Source organism: Antechinus flavipes, chromosome 6, assembly GCF_016432865.1.
Source record: "Antechinus flavipes isolate AdamAnt ecotype Samford, QLD, Australia chromosome 6, AdamAnt_v2, whole genome shotgun sequence".
NCBI classification, from domain to species: domain Eukaryota; kingdom Metazoa; phylum Chordata; class Mammalia; order Dasyuromorphia; family Dasyuridae; genus Antechinus; species Antechinus flavipes.
Window position 1 is genome coordinate 209,290,399 of NC_067403.1, and position 17,154 is coordinate 209,307,552.

At 47.0% G+C, this 17,154-nt stretch overlaps 1 protein-coding gene across 10 annotated transcripts in view; it reads right to left on the minus strand.

Annotated features, from left to right (window-relative positions):
- The window catches only part of DENND2B (DENN domain containing 2B), a 203,632-nt gene that overhangs the window by 44,916 nt on the left and 141,562 nt on the right, over positions 1 to 17,154 (minus strand). For 5 of the 10 annotated variants that reach the window (XM_051965226.1, XM_051965225.1, XM_051965224.1 and 2 more), the window contains 3 exons: positions 5,479 to 6,696; positions 3,683 to 3,745; positions 2,854 to 2,990 (listed from right to left, as the gene is read on the minus strand). In XM_051965226.1, the coding sequence (XP_051821186.1) occupies positions 2,854 to 2,990; positions 3,683 to 3,745; positions 5,479 to 6,696 (1,418 nt within the window). Of the gene's footprint in view, positions 1 to 2,853; positions 2,991 to 3,682; positions 3,746 to 5,478; positions 6,697 to 6,776; positions 6,926 to 7,608; positions 7,727 to 17,154 lie in introns of those variants that run through there. The other 5 variants (XM_051965222.1, XM_051965230.1, XM_051965223.1 and 2 more) reach the window with 5 other exon arrangements.

Genomic DNA, 17,154 nt, shown 5'->3' on the forward strand with positions numbered 1-17,154 from the left:
ATAATTATCTCAATAGATGCAGAAAATAAAATCCAACTCCCATTCCTAATGAAAACACTAGAGTATAGGAATAAAAAAATTCCTTTAGGAATCACACTTTAGGAAACAATCAAAAGGCAAGGGCTGTTTTGATTTTTCTAATCCCGATACCTAATAAGGGACTAAATAAATACTTGCTAACTTGGCAGAATTATTTAAATGTCTTACTCTAATTATTAATGAATGCTTACCAACTTGGCAGATCCTTTTTTTTCCTTACCCTGACTATGGAATAACAGAATGCTAAAGCTAAAAAGATCTCTGAACATCATCTAATGAATTCTAGACTAATTCCCTTATTTATTATAAGATGATCCCTAAATAACTGCTTCTTTCTCTTATAAAGAGGAAAAAGGAAAACGGCTTTCATTTAAAATATCTATCTATCTATATACACTTTGCTGAGAAAAAAGAACAATTTGACCTTATAGCTGTAACTCACAGGTGACAAATTCCTTTCATTATATAGTCAATGATACTTCACATCTGAGATGTGATCACTGTGCCTCAGCATTCCTCCCATCCCCACCACCAGTATAGTTAGCCATTTACTATGTGGGCCTTGCTCTGGCCCCCACACTGTCAAGACTCATCTCAATTCTAGCCTCCTTCAAAGATGGAGAAGCTCCTTAAAAAGCTTAGTTATCAAAAATAAATAAATAAATAAAAAGAAAGAAAGAAAGAAAGAAAGAAAGAAAGAAAGAAAGAAAGAAAGAAAGAAAGAAAGAAAGAGAAAGAAAAGAAAAGAAAAAGAAAACGAGGTTTAAAAAAAAAAAAGCTTAGTTATCCTAGTGTTATCTGACCAAACCCTCCCCATTACTCCCACCCTAGGACAGGCCCTTGGTGTTACTCTTAAGGGACTATTACAACAGGTCTTTCTGTTTCTGGCTTCTCCCTCTTACACTCTGACCTTTATTCTACCACCAGACTAATCTCCCTTAAGAGATCTGCTGTACCTTTGATCCAGCAGTGTTTCTACTGGGCTTATACCTCAAAGAGATACTAAAGAAGGGAAAGGAACCTGTATGTGCCAAAATGTTTGTGGCAGCCCTGTTTGTAGTGGCCAGAAGCTGGAAAATGAATGGATGCCCATCAATTGGAGAATGGCTGGGTAAATTGTGGTATATGAATGTTATGGAATATTATTGCTCTGTAAGAAATGACCAGCAGGATGAATACAGAGAGGACTGGCGAGACTTACATGAACTAATGCTGAGTGAAATGAGCAGAACCAGGAGATCATTATATACTTCAGCAACAATATTATATTATGATCAATTCTGACGGACCCAGCCATCTTCAGCAATGAAATGAACCAAATCAGTTCCAATGGAGCAATAATGAACTGAACGAGCTACCCCAGCGAAAGAACTCTGAGAGATGACTAAGAACCATTACATTGAATTCCCAATCCCTATATTTTTGCCCACCTGCATTTTTGATTTCCTTCACAGGCTAACTGTACAATATTTCAGAGTCCAATTCTTTTTGTACAGCAAAATAACGGTTTGGTCATGTATACTTATTGTATATCTAATTTATACTTTAATATATTTAACATATTGGTCAACCGGCCATCTAGGGGAGGGGGAGGAGGGAAGGAGGGGAAAAATTGGAACAAAAGGTTTGGCAACTGTCAATGCTGTAAAATTACTCATGCATATAACTTGTAAATAAAAAGCTATTAAAGAGAGAGAGAGAGAGAGAGAGAGAGAGAGACCGACCTGCTCACTTTATTTCTTTGGTCAGTAATGTCCAAAGCTACTCAGTTAAGTTCAGACAAGTCCCAGTCCTTCCTGATATGATATAATCTTACCCTTCCCAAGCTATTCCATAGTGTTTTTCTCCAAGAAATCAAAGCTGCTGCCAAACTGGACTACTCTGGAAAAATGCACTTCGCCTCTGCTTGCCTCAGTTTCCCCCACTGTAAAATGTGGGTGATAATAGCACTTGTCTCCAGGAATTGTTATGAGGATCAAATAAGATGATTTTCTGTAAACTGTGAATCTCAGGTATAGGAGCTCCCCCGCTCCAGTTATCACAGTACACAGTAGGCCCTTCACAGGTGGTTGTTGCCTTTGCTCCCTTTCTCTTGCCCACATATAGTAGGTATATATGGGCCCTTGCCCATAGCCACAAGAGATTTGCCCATGAGTCCTCCATACTTCAGTGCTCCAGCCCACCCTCCAAGTGCCATTTCTTGTCACCGGCTCATTAATAACATTAATTAAGAATTATGCCTATTCTCAGAGGAGAGCCCCGCAGGGGTCCACGCAATGCTAGGCACATAGTAGGACCTTAATAAATGCTTTTTCCCTTCTCTTTCCCTTCAGTCCACGGGGCACTAAGCCCAAGGAAGGAGGAATTCCCCAAAAGAGCACCAGGAAACCAGACGTGCAAATCACCTTGGGAAGGAAAAGGAGGGGCCACCTGACACCTGGGGTTTCAGTTCCCAGAAACCTGGCCTCCTCCCAGCCAGCTCCCCACAGGTGGAAAGGTGAGCCCTTCCCTCCCTCCCACATCCCTCTGAGGTGCTCCTCAGAGCCGGGGATGGCTGGGGAGCACCCTTTCGTTCTCTCTCCATTCATTCTCCCCCACACAGGTTTTATTTACAGATGGAATGACTTCATTTGAAGCAGATTCTGGGTCTCAGCCAAAAGGACTGAGCTCCAGAACCAGCATGAACGTTCATAAAAAGAATTCTGGACCACATTTCCGAGATCTTCCGGCCCATATTCCACAGCCCTCCACCCCCAAGCTTCAGCAAAACCTCGCCCCCCGCCCAGCTGAGCTCTCGGCTCTCTGGGGTCTTACCCACAATGTCCTCATAGGCATTCTCCTCTAAAGTGCTCTTGGATCCAAATTTGTGCTGGTTCTCAGTACCGTTCTCGGTGGGGGAGGAGGGGTACAGGGACTGGAGACTGGACGCATCCTCAAACTCAAAGGATTTTCTGTGGGTTCCAAGAAGAAGAGTTATTTCAAAAGCTGGGGAGAAGAAGGGGGAAATGGGGAGGGTCCCAAACCCACTCTATGGAGAAGCTAGGACCAGAGCTCACTTAAATAACTGCAAGGATACCCAAATCCCACCTCCCATCCCCCAAATAGAAGAGAAACTATCTCTTTGGCTCCGGGACCCCTTAAAGGGTCACTTTTTTCTTTAGAAAAGATTTTAAGAGACCACTTCTTCTTAAACACTTAAGGGGATAGGGATGGGAGGGCCTAGACATGATACAAATTAAGAGAAATATTTGAAGCTAAATGCTTAAGGCTTGAGTGCATTAAGCACTCAAATGAAAACCGAAAAAAGGTGATATCCACGACAGTGGAAGCCATCCCCATCCCCGCCATGCTGTTGGCTGGGAAATTTGGAGCAGATAGTCAGGCTAGATCCTGAGAGCCTAGAGCTAGACCAAGGGTTTCCCAGCCACACTGCAGAAGTGGATGCTACGGTGATGAACACTGTACCCTTCTTGCATCCGATCAGAAAAGTCCCCACGTAGGGCACGGCACCGGCCACAAGCGGTCAGGCAGAAGGGAGGGGATCCCGTGGCCTGTCCCACCTCCCGGGACTGTTGTCAGGGAAACCCTGCACAAATAATATAGAACTCCATCCAGCCCTATATTATTCCTCTCATCACCAAACCTTTTATATATTAGGGACCACCATTCCTTGACAACCCTCTGTGATTTCTCTCCTCTGATCTGGCTAAAAAAAATACAGAAACGTTTGTGAGAAGTGATCTCCCTGTCTATTCTCAAAGGCCTCATGTTTCAGAACGGAGTTATTTGCTTGAAAGCAGAGCTGCCGGGGGGACGGAGAAGTCAGGGTGAGGACCTTCCCCCCCAGATTAAAGCGGAGGCCCGGGGGACCAGGGCATGGGAGGAGGAAGGCGAGGGCTGACAGGTCTTCGGGAGACAGTTAACATGATCAGCCGGCCAGACTCCGGGGAGAAAGGCAGCGGTGTGTGAGGGTTAGGTCGGCTTCCCACGTCTGGGGGCCAGCCACACTCCGCCTCAGAGAAGGTGTCCTAGGGCAGACAGGGCTGAAACCGAAGCAGGGAAAGGTCTTCACTATTCCCCTTCCCTTTCTTCCACACTGGCTGCTTCTTTCCCTGAGAAGGAAGGAGCCAGATCAACGCACTCGTTCACCCCAGTGCTGGGAGCATCGTGGGGTGGCCCATCAGAGGAGAGAGCCACGGTTGTTTTTGAAGGAGCCTGACTCAAATGAATGAATCTCTCCAAGTGGGAATTTGAGGAATTGGGAATAAGAGATTCGAGGGCTGAGGTCACGGTGCAAAGGACTATTGTGTCCATGAATAAGGCTGACCTGACTATACCACAAGGCTGACTCAGTGACTGAGGCTCCCCAAAACAAGCCTAACACAGAGCCACTGAGCAGGAAAGGCCCTTGGAGTCATCTAGGGCAAGTCCCTCATCTCACCATCTCTCTTTCTTTGTGAGGTGAAGGAAGGAAGGTAAAAGAAACAAACAAACAAACGAAGAAAGGAAGATAGAAAGGGAGAGAGGAAAACAGGAAGGAAGGAAGGAAGGAAGGAAGGAAGGAAGGAAGGAAGGAAGGAAGGAAGGAAGGAAGGAAGGAAGGAAGGAAGGAAGGAAGGAAGGAAGGAAGGAAAGAAGGAAGAGAAAGAAAGAAAGGAAGAGAAAGAAAGAAAGGAAGGAAGAAAGAGAAAGAGAGAGAGAAAGAAAGAGAGAGAAAGAAACATAGAAAAAGAAAGAGAGAGAAAGAAACAGAGAAAAGGAAAAGGAAACTTTTAATGGAAAAAGTCATTTTCATCCAGAGAGAGAACTATGGGGACTGAATATGGATCACAACATAGTATTTCATCTCTTTCTTTCTTTCTTTCTTTTCTTTCTCTTTCTTTCTTTCTCATTTTTCCCCCTTTTGATCTAATTTTTCTTGTGCAGATTGATAATAAATGTGGGAATATATTTAGAAGAATTGTACGTGTTTAATCTATAATGTATGACTTGTTGTCTAGAGGAGGGGAAGGGGGAGAAAGAGAAAAATTTGGAACACAAGGCTTTGCAAGGGTGGAAACTTAAAACTCTTTGCATATATTTTGAAAAATAAAAAGCTATTATTATTTTTTTAAAAAGAAGAAAAAAGAAAAGGGGTTTTTTAACCCCTCATCAGAATGCATGGAAAACAGGAAGAAGGATCTAGTTCTTTATTAATACCCAAGTTATCTTCTGCCTTAAAGAAACAAGGCTCCTTGGGCAGCCAGGTGCCGTAGGGTATAACCCACAGGCCCCCGAGGAGTGAGTTCACAAGTGGTATTTGGTGTGTGACCCCAGACCGGTCACTTAACCCTGACGGCCGCTCCAAATAAAAGAAGGAAGGAACAGATAGGTAAGTGCAGCCGCCACAGCAAAGCCGGCCGCCCGGCTCGGGCAGAGGCCCCGCGGGGCTCCCGTTACCTGCTCTGGGACTTGCGGTGGAAGCGTGAGTCCTTCTTGCCCCTCCTGGTGACCGGGGGGGCCGGGGTGGAGGGCAGGGGCGGGGGAGCAGCAGGCGTGGGAGAAGGAGGTAGTCCGTTGCTCGGCTTACTCTTGGGGGTCTTGTCAGCCTCATACTCGAAGGTGCGCTTGGGTTTCGGGACGGGGTTCACGTCTGGGTCGGGGGGACTCTCGGGAAGCACCTTGGGGATGGGGCTGCTTCGGGGGGGCTCTAGCTTGCCGAGGCCGCTCCCCTGGCTCTCCGGGGGCGGGCCCGCCTCACCCCCCGTCCCGGGAGCCCCCGCTCCACGGCCGCCGCCCCCTGCGGACTCCTCCAAGGTGCCCAAGGTGCCCACGGGGGTGGTCTTCCTCCTCCCCCGATCCACGCTGTAGCAGCTGCTGGGGAGCTGGGGGAGCCCCCGGCCGGGCTGCTCCTTCAGGGCCTGCTCAATCTTCTGGATGCGGCTCAGCACGGCCGAGCTCTCCTTGCGGCCGTGGCCCTTGAGGAAGGCGCCGGGCTCGCTGCGGCTCGCCCGCTTGTCCGGCCGGTGGCAGGGGTCCCGCTCCGGGAGCGGCTCCCCCTCCTCCTCCGTCTCGGGGTACGAGCACTCGGAGAAGGTCCTGCTCATCCTCCGGAGGCCCTTGAAGTCAAAGGTCTTGTCGGAGCTGCACGGGGAGGGCAGCACGCTGGGGCAGCCCTCGCTGGCCGCCCGCTCACTCTTGGGGCCCTCCCGCTTCTCCCCGAACGCACTCATTCTGGGCGAGGCCTCTCGGCGGCCTTCCCATGCTGAGATCTTCTCCCGGATGCCCAGGCTGCGGGTGCCGGGCCGGCCCCGCGGGACGCTCCGCAGGCAGGCCGAGGGGCCCAGGGACGGCGCGCTGTGGGCGAGGGGCGGGCGGCCGGCTACCTCCTCGCCATTCCGGGCCTCCCCGAGGGGGCTCGCCTTCCGGCCCGTGGGCCCCGAGAGTCTGCTGTCCGAGCTGCCGAGGCTGGCGGCCTTGGCGGGATGACTGGGCCGGCCGTCCGCGGGCAGCTCCGGGGGGCTGTCGGGAGAGGCGGCCTGGGGGCTCCAGTCCCTGAGGACCAGCTGGGAGCCGGGGCCGGCGGGGGAGCTGCTGGCCGAGGTTTCGCTGTGGCTGAGCGGGCAGGAGGGGCTTCTTGGCGGGGAGAGGACCGGAGGTGGAGAAACCGACTGAGACCTGGCAGCAAAGAGAGAGAAGAGTGAGACGTCCCGACCCGAAACATTCAGAAGCTCCGCTCATGTGGCCCCGCCACCAACCGTGAGACCGGGGACCGGGCAGGAAGACGGGCCCCCGGCTGTCGGCCTTGCTCACAGATCCCCGTCAGCACAGCAAGAACCGGAAAGCGCATTTACGGATGCTGCATTTGCCGGCCTAGAATCAGGCAGACCCGAGTTAATCCAGCTCAGACACTTTCTCGCTGGGAGTATGTTCCCTGGCATTGCCTCAGTTTCCTCATCTGTAAAATGAGCTGGAAAAGGAAGAGGAAGAACCATTCTAGTGTCTTTGCCAAAAAATCTCCAAATGGAGTCATGAAAAGAGTGAAGATCAGCAAAAGGAGCAGTGTTTGTGGTCAGAAAATTCTCCTTCTGCTCCTTATTACCTGTGTGACCTTGGCGGTGGTCCTAGCAAGCTACAAAATCGGAGTCAATAAGTGTAGTCCAAAGATTTGCTGGGGTCTCTGAAACCCTTCTGAGGGTCTACAAATTCAAAATCATTTTTTATTTCTAATATAGTAAATAGCTATAAATATAACCCATGTGAACAAAAACTCTTTGAACAGATCCTCGATTTTTTTTTTTTAACAATATGAAGATACCGAGAACAAAAGTTTAAGAACCACTGCTCTACACTCTCGATTCCCAACTACTCCTATGATTCCTTAAAAAAAAAAAAATCGGAGGGGCAAGTAGATAGAACAGTGGATAGAGCACCAGCCTGGAAGTCAGGGGGACCTGAGTTCAAAGCTTGCTTCAGATAATTAACACTTCCCAGCTTTGTGACCCTGGCAGTCACTTGTTCCCAATTGCCTCAGGAAAAATAAAAAATAAAAATTTTCCCCTATCTATCTTTAAAAATAAAAACACCTACCAGAAAGTCAAAAGGACTGGGAAAAGCTCCCAAGCCACAGATTTCCTCTGCTCATTTCCCAGGAGCATGGTGGCCCGAGTCTCACTTGGTATCTCTGGACAATCTATTCCCTTAGAGACTCTGTGCATTCAGGCATTTCTTTATCCATCCACCCATTCATTCAGTCAATGATTCTTGAGCACCTATTACTTTGTATATCGCCGCAGAGATCTCACTGCAAAGCAGCGATAGGTTAGAATAGATACTCTTGGGTTTCCGTCTGCTAAAACAAGCAGTTCTTTAATGCTCCAAGTTCTCAGCTAAGGAGACGGGAAGGAGCCCAAAATGGGGCTAATGACGAAAGCAGGCTGATGGAGAGAAGGCAGACGGCCTGTCGTTTTCTAGGAGGTGCTCCTTCGCGACGGGAAGCTTCCTTCCCACAGGCCCCTAACCTGGGCCCGGGGGGCGGTCCCGCCAACACTCCTGGGCAGGAAGCTCCCGTCCTACCTGCCGGCCAGTCCTCCCCGCGGCCCGTGGCTGGGCCTCCGCCGCCCCCATCCGTGCTGGTGCCCGGCCAGTGGGTCAGGCTCGCTCACGCGGAGAGAACCCGGGCACGGTGACTCAGAGCGTGGTCAACGTTCCCTCCCGGGGTCAGGAAACCAGTGTGCTGTAACTCCTTATCTTAGGAAGAGCCGTGTCCATCAGGAACTGCCCTCCCCACACAGTCCCAGCAAACCCCGGCCCCAAGCTCCCCCAGGAGGGATCAAGGGAGAGAAAAAGGAAGGAGCCTCAGTGCATCTGGCCAACGCTTATGCAAGGAACGGGGATGTAAAAGCAAAAGCAGCCTCTGCCCTTTATTAACCTAGAAGAAGCTTGCGGCCGTCTACATCAGAAGCAACGCTAGCTGTTATGATTTCTGCTGGAGAGCGGATGATTTCTGGAATCGAAGGCCACAGTCTGCCCCTACCCGTCTGAGGGAATCACAGACCCAGAGAGCATCAGCAGGCCCAGCCCCAGCTGTCTGAGGAGCAGAGCTGCCTGCCTGATTTAAAAAGAAAACACTTTTATGGACGTTTTTCTTCTAAAACTGCCCCCACCCCTGACGCTCCTCCCCCGACCCCGTCAGGACCCTCCCTTGTGTTAGAGGTCTGATTTTTCAGTTCTTCCTGGAAGGGTGATGTGAACTTCCCTTCGTGGCCTGACCCAGGTCAGAATTACAGTCAGATGGTCAAAAAGTCCTTCACCAAGTCCTGACGTTTAAAATTCTGACATTTCACTCAATTTCTTTCAGCTTTGGAGAGTAGAAATACATCAGGTCTGTAAACGCCATTGAATAGAGACAATCCTGGCAGTGGGATAGTGGGGCTATGTATCAAGCAACCAATAACCATTTATTAAGTACCTACTGTGTGCCAGGCCCTGCACTAAGCCCCGGGGACAGTAAGGAACAGTTTTACTTTCAGTTGTAAGCTTAATTCTCAGACCGGACAAAAGCAGTCAGAGGGCCACTAGACAGTGGCTCCAGAAATAGAGATGAGAAATACAAAAAACAAATTAGAAAAAGGCAGTTGGGACATGTTTGAAAGGGACAGGTAGTTGGTGCAGTGGAGAGAGCACCAGCCCTGAAGTCAGGAGGACCTGTGTTCAAATCTGACCTCAGACACTTACACTTCCTGGCTGTGTGACCCTGGGCAAGTCACTGAACCCCAATTGTCTCAGCCAAAAAAAAAAGTAATAGTAAAAAAAAAAGAAAAGAAAAGAAAGGGACAGGTAGAATGTGGCCTCAATAATGCCCAAATTTACACATGAATGCGGAGCTAAAGATGCTAAGTTACCTGCTTCATCTACAGGATAAGGCTTGTCTATACGGCCTCTCTTTATATCTATATGACTCGTCTATATGGTTCCACCTCTAAAACGCTGGTTCTATCACTGAAAGTTAGACTTGGTAGGAATGGTCCCAGCTGGCCATCTCTGGAGGAAACATGGCGCCTGGTCATACGGAGTTAAGGTGGTAACAGGGACTGGTGCCAGACTGGAATTCGGCCAGAAATGCCGGAGGAAGAGATTTCCAAGCATTACTTCCTTATTCTGTAAGCCACCTTATTTTATCTCTTAATTGCTATAAAGTACTTTTAAAATAAAATTAAATAAAAAGCTCAAGAGTGTTCAAAGGAGTAAGGGGACTTATCCTTATAAAGAAATGGCCCTTGAGTTTTGTGTATTAAATTCCCCTGTATACAATCTTTGATCTGTAAAAAGATCCTTCAGAAGGAGGATTAGTATCCTTATCCCTAATCACTCATGGTTTTCAGGTAAACTAGGATTTGTTCTAAACTTAATACTCCCATAAAATATGTGGAAAAAGTAGCTTAAAAGCAGAAGGCCGGACCCCACTGAGTCAGGGAGGGTTAGACCTAAAGTTAGAACTAACTTTTTTCACCATACCCGTGGGCTTTGTGTCTGCCATTCTTTCTATCCTTATATTTCCAGTAAAGCTCTATTTTGTTTTATCTTACCTCCATTAGATTTGGAAGAGAAGGAGTTGGTTCCTTGCCAACCCAGAAGAATTGAGAGAAAATAGGGAAAGAGCTAATGGCAATGATGGATCCTTAAATACGATGAGGCCCTCAGAAGGAGGAAGAACTGTCTGGCTTGGACAAACAGCCAGAGAAACACTTGAAAAGCATGGTAAGAGACCAAGCTCAGGGTTGGTTTTATGAAACTGATAGGCTAGAACATCAGACCACACCTAATTAAGATGGAATTTAATAAAAATAAATGTAAAGTCTTATATTTGGATTCAAAAAGTTGATAATAAGCTAGAACATCAGACCATATCTAATTAAAATGAAATTTAGTAAAAATAAATATAAAGTCTTATATTTGGGTTCAAAAAGTCAATAATAAGCTAGAACATCAGACCATACTTAATTAAAATGAAATTTAATAAAAATAAATGTAAAGTCTTATATTTGGGTTCAAAAAGTTGATAATAAGCTAGAACATCAGACCATATCTAATTAAGATGAAATTTAGTAAAAATAAACATAAAGTCTTATATTTGGGTTCAAAAAGTCAATAATAAGCTAGAACATCAGACCATACCTAATTAAAATGAAATTTAATAAAGATAAATATAAAGTCTTATATCTGGTCAAAAAGTCGATCTGACAAACACAAGATAGGGGAGCATAGCTGAGGAACGGTGGGGCTCCTAATGGACTGCAAACTCAACATGAAGCACCAATATGATATGGTGACTATTCTTTGAATCATCGAGATCACTTCTAGCAGTATAGACCTGCCGGCAATCATCAAAGAGGAAAAGGATCCACATGTACAAAAATATTTATAGCAGCTCTTTTTTGTGATACCAAGGAATCAGAAATTGGAGGGCGCCCACCCGTTGGGGAACAGCGGAACAAGTTGTGGTACTGTGATGGAATACTTTTGTACTACAAGAAATGGTAGAAAGCTGATGGCTTCAGAAAAACCTGAGATTTACATGAACTGATACAAAGAGAAGTTAACAGAAAAATTTATGCAAAAAAAATTACAAAGACAAACAGCTCTGAAGGACTTAGGAACATGGATCATTGCAATGACTAGCTGATATTTCCTTAAGACTCATGTTAAAACATGCTACCCCCACCTGATGAGTGAGGAGATGGTCTCAGAGTGCAGCCTAAGCCTGCCTCTCTCTCTCTCTCTCTCTCTCTCTCTTTTTAACATTGCCAATGAGGGAATTTTTTTGCTTGTTACCTGTTTTTGATGGCGCTTATTTTCCTTTCTTTCTCAATTAGGGAGATGGAGAAAGCAGATTTTCACTGATAGGAGAAAATAAAATTTAATTCAAGAAAACAATAGGCAAAAAAAGCAAAGAAAGTTAAAGCCATCTTTGGGTGTATTAAGAAAGACATAGCTTTGGGGACTAGGAAGGTGACAGTTCCATTGCATATAGACCTTATCTGGACTACTGTGTTTGGTTCCGAGCGCCATGTTTTAGAAGCAAGCCCCAGACTGTCCAGAGGAAGGCAGCCAGGAGAGTGAAAGGCTTCAGAGTTGATAGCACATAAACATCTCTGAAGGAATTGGAGGTGTTTAGCCTTGAGAAAGAAAAGACTTAGCAGGGGACAAATAGCTGAAAGATTATCTCACAGAAGAGGGATTACACTCGCCTTTTCCCAGCTCCTCTGAGCTAGAAACCAAGTTTCAAAGAGGGAAATTAAGTTGTTTTAAAAGAACTTTCTAATAATTTAGAGTTAGCCCAAAGTGAGCCAAGGACAGTACAGGTCATGGTCAAACATGGTCAAAGGCTGACTGACCACTTGTTAGGGGCATTTCAGAAGGAATTCTTCCCTTTGGTGTAAGCTAAACTTAAATAGCTGCTGAGATTCCTTCCAACCTGATTTGGGGATTTAAAGTGTAAAATTGTCATTAGATCAATTTGGAACAGTGTACTGGAGAATGCACATGCAGTATTAGTTCTCCACCCTGCACCCCATTCTATCCTTCCTTTCCTCTCAAGGGAGTGAGGAGGCCCTGTGAAAGAAGACAAAAAGGCCCTTTTTCTGTTCCTTTTCTATCCCGTCCATAGGGAGCAGCTTCCAATTTCTCCCCAGTGGGTACAGCTACCAAAATCACTTCAAGCATTTTGCAAACACAAACATTTAGGCTCTGTTACCCAGGAAGACAAACTCTAGCTGAGTAAGTAAAAAGCCAACAGGTATTAAATCATACCCTTCACGCTCAGCGACTGGAATCGCCTAGATCTCAGTGCAGAACTTGGCTGGGCTTTGACCTGACCCCTGGCAAACAGCAAGCCCCACATGCTCAGAGGTGTCTGATTTGGGAGAGGTTATGGGAGAGGCTTTCAGGGAAAGAATATCCACCGGGCAGATAACGGGCTTTCTGTTTGGTTTTTCTATGATGTCAACATGACCCTGTGGGTCAAGTCAGAGAAGGAGGGAGAGGAAAGAAATCAGTCTGAGGAGATGGGGACCTAAGGTGGAAGGTGACAGGGAGAGTAAATGGATTGAAAAGCTGAAAATGAAGATGGAGGACAAAGACAGTAAAAGACAAAAGAAAGAGATAATAGAAAGGAGTAGAACAAATCAGGAAGATAGGGAAAGACAAGGACAGAGAGAAACAGACACAGTGACAGAGAGAAAAAGAAAGAAAGAATGAGAAAGAGAGAAGGAAGGGAGGGAGGGAGGAAGGCAGGGAGGAAGGAAGGAAGGAAAGAAGGGAGGGAGGGAAGGAGAGAGAAAAAGAGGAAAGAAGGGAAGAAGGGAGGGAGAAAGGAAGGAAGAAAGGAAGGAAAGGGGGAGGAAAGGAAGGAGGGAAGGGAAGGAGGGAGAGAAAGGAAGGAGAGAGAGAGGGAGGAGAGACAGAAAGAAAGACAGAGAGAGAAGAAAGAGAAAGAGAGACAGAGACAGAGAAATACAGGGAGGGAGAGGGAAGGATAAAGGGAGGGAAAGAGAGGGAGGGAAGGAGGGAGAGAGGGAGGGAAGGAAGGAAGAAGAAAGGAGACAAGGAAAGAATGGAGGGAGGAAGGAAGGAGGGATGAGAAAAAGGAGAGGGGAAGGGAAGAGAGAAGAAGAAAAAGAAAGAGAGAGAGAGAGAGAGAGAGAGAGAGAGAGAGAAAGAGAGAAAGAAAGAAAAGAGAAACAAAAATAGAAAAAGGCAGAGAGGCTGAAAAAGAATGAGATTAGGCTAGAGAGGCTTAAAGGAGCAAAAGAGGTGGGAAGAAATTGAAAAACTGAGACACAAAGACCTTGATACAGAGAGATAAAGCCCGGGTAAGATGCAGTTTGCACTCTGATCCCCTTGAGAACATGGCCCAGCCCCTGAGTTACTGACACAGGAGACTCTCATGTAACACAGCCAGACAATGAGTTCTCGGCAGGGGATGCACCATTTATTGGCAAACCGGGTCGGGGACTTTTCCACTGGGAGGACTACCTTTAACACCTGGAGGAGCGGGCAGTTGGAAATCCAGCTTGTGTAGGGCTGGCTGGGCCCAGGGCTTCTCATCTGGGTCTGGGGCCCCCTGGGCTCTCCCACCCCCACCCACGGCATTCCGTGCCCTGCCTGGGCATTAACCATTAACCTTAAAGGCTCCCTACTGGTTCGCAAGGCTCTCGGGTCAATCCCCACTGGTAAGGACCTACCCGGCCCTGGCCCGGACCAGCTGCACAAGGAAATCACGGACCCTACCTCTCCTGGGCCGGGGCGGCAAGGCCACATGTGCCAGCTACATCCCGGAGAAAGTAAACAAGGGCACTGGCAAAAGAATGCAGTCGGGCTGGCTCTAGTCTGTGGGGGAAGCTGGGGAGGATGCATTTCTGCAGAGACCTCGTGAGTTTGTCCTCCCAAAGGGCAGGAGTCCAGTCCGTGGCTGGGACCCACAGTGGGTCGGAACCACAGGCTGGGCTCCTGTCCTGATGGAGCAGAAGAACCTGCGTCCTGGCTCTTGGGGTTGCTGAGACAGGGGAGACAGAAACAATTTCCAGCACAATTCTAGCTGGATTGTGGAAGAGAAGGCCTTGTGAGGGAGATGAGTTCTGGGTGGATCTCCGAGGGAAGGAATTAGGGAGAAAAACCGCCCCTTTCAAAGAACTCTGCTCAACAACAGTCCTTCAGTTGCAGCCTGATGGAACTAAGGCCTCCAGGCTCATCAATCATTTCCCGCCCTTTGTCTCAGCTCTCAGAAGTTCTAGGGAAACCAAAAGGTCCAAGATCTATACTCTGGCTAAAGGGCAAGTATGACCCGGCAAGTCCTTGTGGGACTGGGAAAGTGACTGGACACTGGGCCAGGAAAGCTGCCCACTTAATAGGCTATAAGGAGATCGCGGAGGAAGTCTCTCCTCCGATCCCATCTCTAAGGGACAGCTGGTGAGGGGGTGGAGCCTGAATTTCTCCATCTGACCTTTTTCCCTCTTGAATTGGTGGCCAAGGGACCAACTAGGAGTTGCTGCTTTAGGCCCGTCCTTTGTAGGGCCCACAGAACATTCCCAGATCCACAGGAAATGCTCAAGCCCAATCCCGCTATAACTATCTCCCCTCTCTTTCCAGGATGATGTAAGGGCAGGTGGGGACCCCGCAAGATCCCCCTGATTGAACCAGTGGATATACTAAGTGTGAACAAGACCTAGATATCTCTGTGGAATCAATCAAGATTCCCTCATAAAGTAACTGCCTTATCCAGGTGAGACTGCCACCATCAATCAAGGGCATTAGGTGCACCCGAACAAGTCACAAGCAGGGAAAGCCTTGGATGAAATGGGGGCACAATGCCATTGGTTGGGAAGACTAAGAAGAGTCCTCTATAGCCAAGACCCACAGAAGACATCCCTGATAGGGAGGGATGGAGGAGGAGAAGAGTCTCTGTGTCTTTCCCCCGGACCAATCGGGAACCTCGTGAATTTCAGAAGGTCTGAGGATGGAGACTTTTCACAAACACTCCTAGAAGCATCGATCTGGTGGCTATGTCCCTGCCTCAGGGGCCAAGGACAGACTGGACACACACGCTGAGGAGCCCAGCAGAAAGCTGCCCCCCACCTTTGCCATGTGCTCTAAGGGGGAGCCCTCTTTCCCCTTCATTATCTTACATGTAGTGATGGAAGAGTCACAGACTTCCAGGGAGATGTTTTGTACCAAATGTTCTCACAATACTATTTTAATAAAATATTCTTTTCTAAGAGTTAATTAAATCTGGATGACTTGTACAAACATTATCTCTGAGGGGGAGGGGAAGCTTGAAGGGTTAGAAAATACCCTCCCCTAGATTTGCAGGATCCCCTAGGATCCTGAAGGAAGATGTAGTAGCCACCCTCTGTGGACCTCACCTGTTAGTATAAATAGGGGTGGAGGGGAATTCAGAGCACATGGTACGATGGGAAGCCCAGAACCCAGAGGCTGAAATGCCATCAGTGTGGAAAGACAAACTTTCCTTCCTATTTTCAGGTTTTTTGCCAATTTCAGACAACTATTCTTCCTCCTTTCCCCTTCCCTTTGGATTCACCTTCTCTTTCTCCTCCCTCCCTTCTTCATTGCTTATCCCTTCTCTTCCTTTCCCACCTGCCCCCTTCATTTCCCTTCCTCCTTCCCCTCTTTGTCACATTTCTCTTCCTCATTCTTTCTTTTTCTCTTAACCCTCTTCCTCTCTTCCCCTTTTTCTTTCTTTCCATGTCCTGAACACTTATTATTGGACAGAGCCCTATGCTCAGTTCTACGTGGGCCAATGTAGTGCAAGGCTGACTCCGTTTTCTCTAAGAGTTTATAGCTAAGTAAGGAAGAAAGAACATATACAAATACTTCTATCAGGGCATTTAACAAGTATCAGAGGAATGTTCCAAACCAAGTGTTATGGAGCAACAGAGGAAGGATCCTTCAGGGTTCAGGGCCCAAGAAAAGCTGGCATTTAAGCTGAGCCTTACTGGATTTCACTGAGGGACAGTAAAAGTGAGGGGGGAGGTTTCTGGGCAAAGGGGACAAAAATAAAGCTACAGATGCGGGGAAAGTACAATATCTTCAGCGAACAGTCTTTAAAACACAGTGAAATGTGTGGGGAGAAAAGGGCAAAATAAGCCTAGAGTGGTAGGGTAGGCAGAGACTGTGAAGAATTTTCAATGCAAGAATGGGACACCATTGTCCCTCTCCTGCTCAATCCCACACTCGTGTTTTAGGAAGACTCATTTGGGAGTGCCGTACATGATGTGGTGGAAAGAACGCTTTGCCACTAACAGCCTCAGACTGAAGTCTCAGTTTCTTCCAGAGGAAAACGAGGAAGCTGTTATTAGATAATCTTTATCAAGATCAATTATGGATCTACTGTTCTATGACTTTAAGGATGAGAAGGAGGAAGGAGATTTGGTAGGAGACAATGGAAATAGACTAGGCAAAAGATAATTAAGAGTTGGGTTTTATATTATTTTTTAAACGAGCCCTCATTACTATTGATAAAGTCAATCTTTTATTCTTCACAGCAACTGTTCTAAATTTATCTCTTCAAACTTCCCATACCACCCCCATATCCTCCTCATCATTTAGCAGAGGACCATCATTCCTCATACCTGACTAAGAAAAACGGGGATCACACCCCAAGAAGTTCCTCTAGCCCATTTCTCTACATCTCAACCCCCCTGAGATCACCTTCCATCATCTCCTTCTTTACTTGACAAAAACAGGTGCTCCTCTTCACATTCCCAGACCATCCCTTCTCATCTTCTGCAGAGGATTTTTCCCACGGTCTGTAAGCTCTCCTTCTCACTGACTCATTCAGTGTGTCTCCAAACATATGCAGGGCTCCCTCATGTTAACATTCATTTAACCTTGCCATTCCCTAAAGCTCATTTAACCTTAACGAATTTAAAAATGCATTTAGCTTACCCTTTCCTACCGTACTCTCTCCTAGAGAAAGCTGTCTACATTCACTGCCTCCATTTGCTCTCCTTCTTACTCACTTTTAAACTCCTTGTAAACTCTGGTTTCTGACCTCATTCCCCAATTGAAGCTGCTCTCTCCAAAGTTTCCACTGCTCTGTCTTAGCTGCCAAATCTT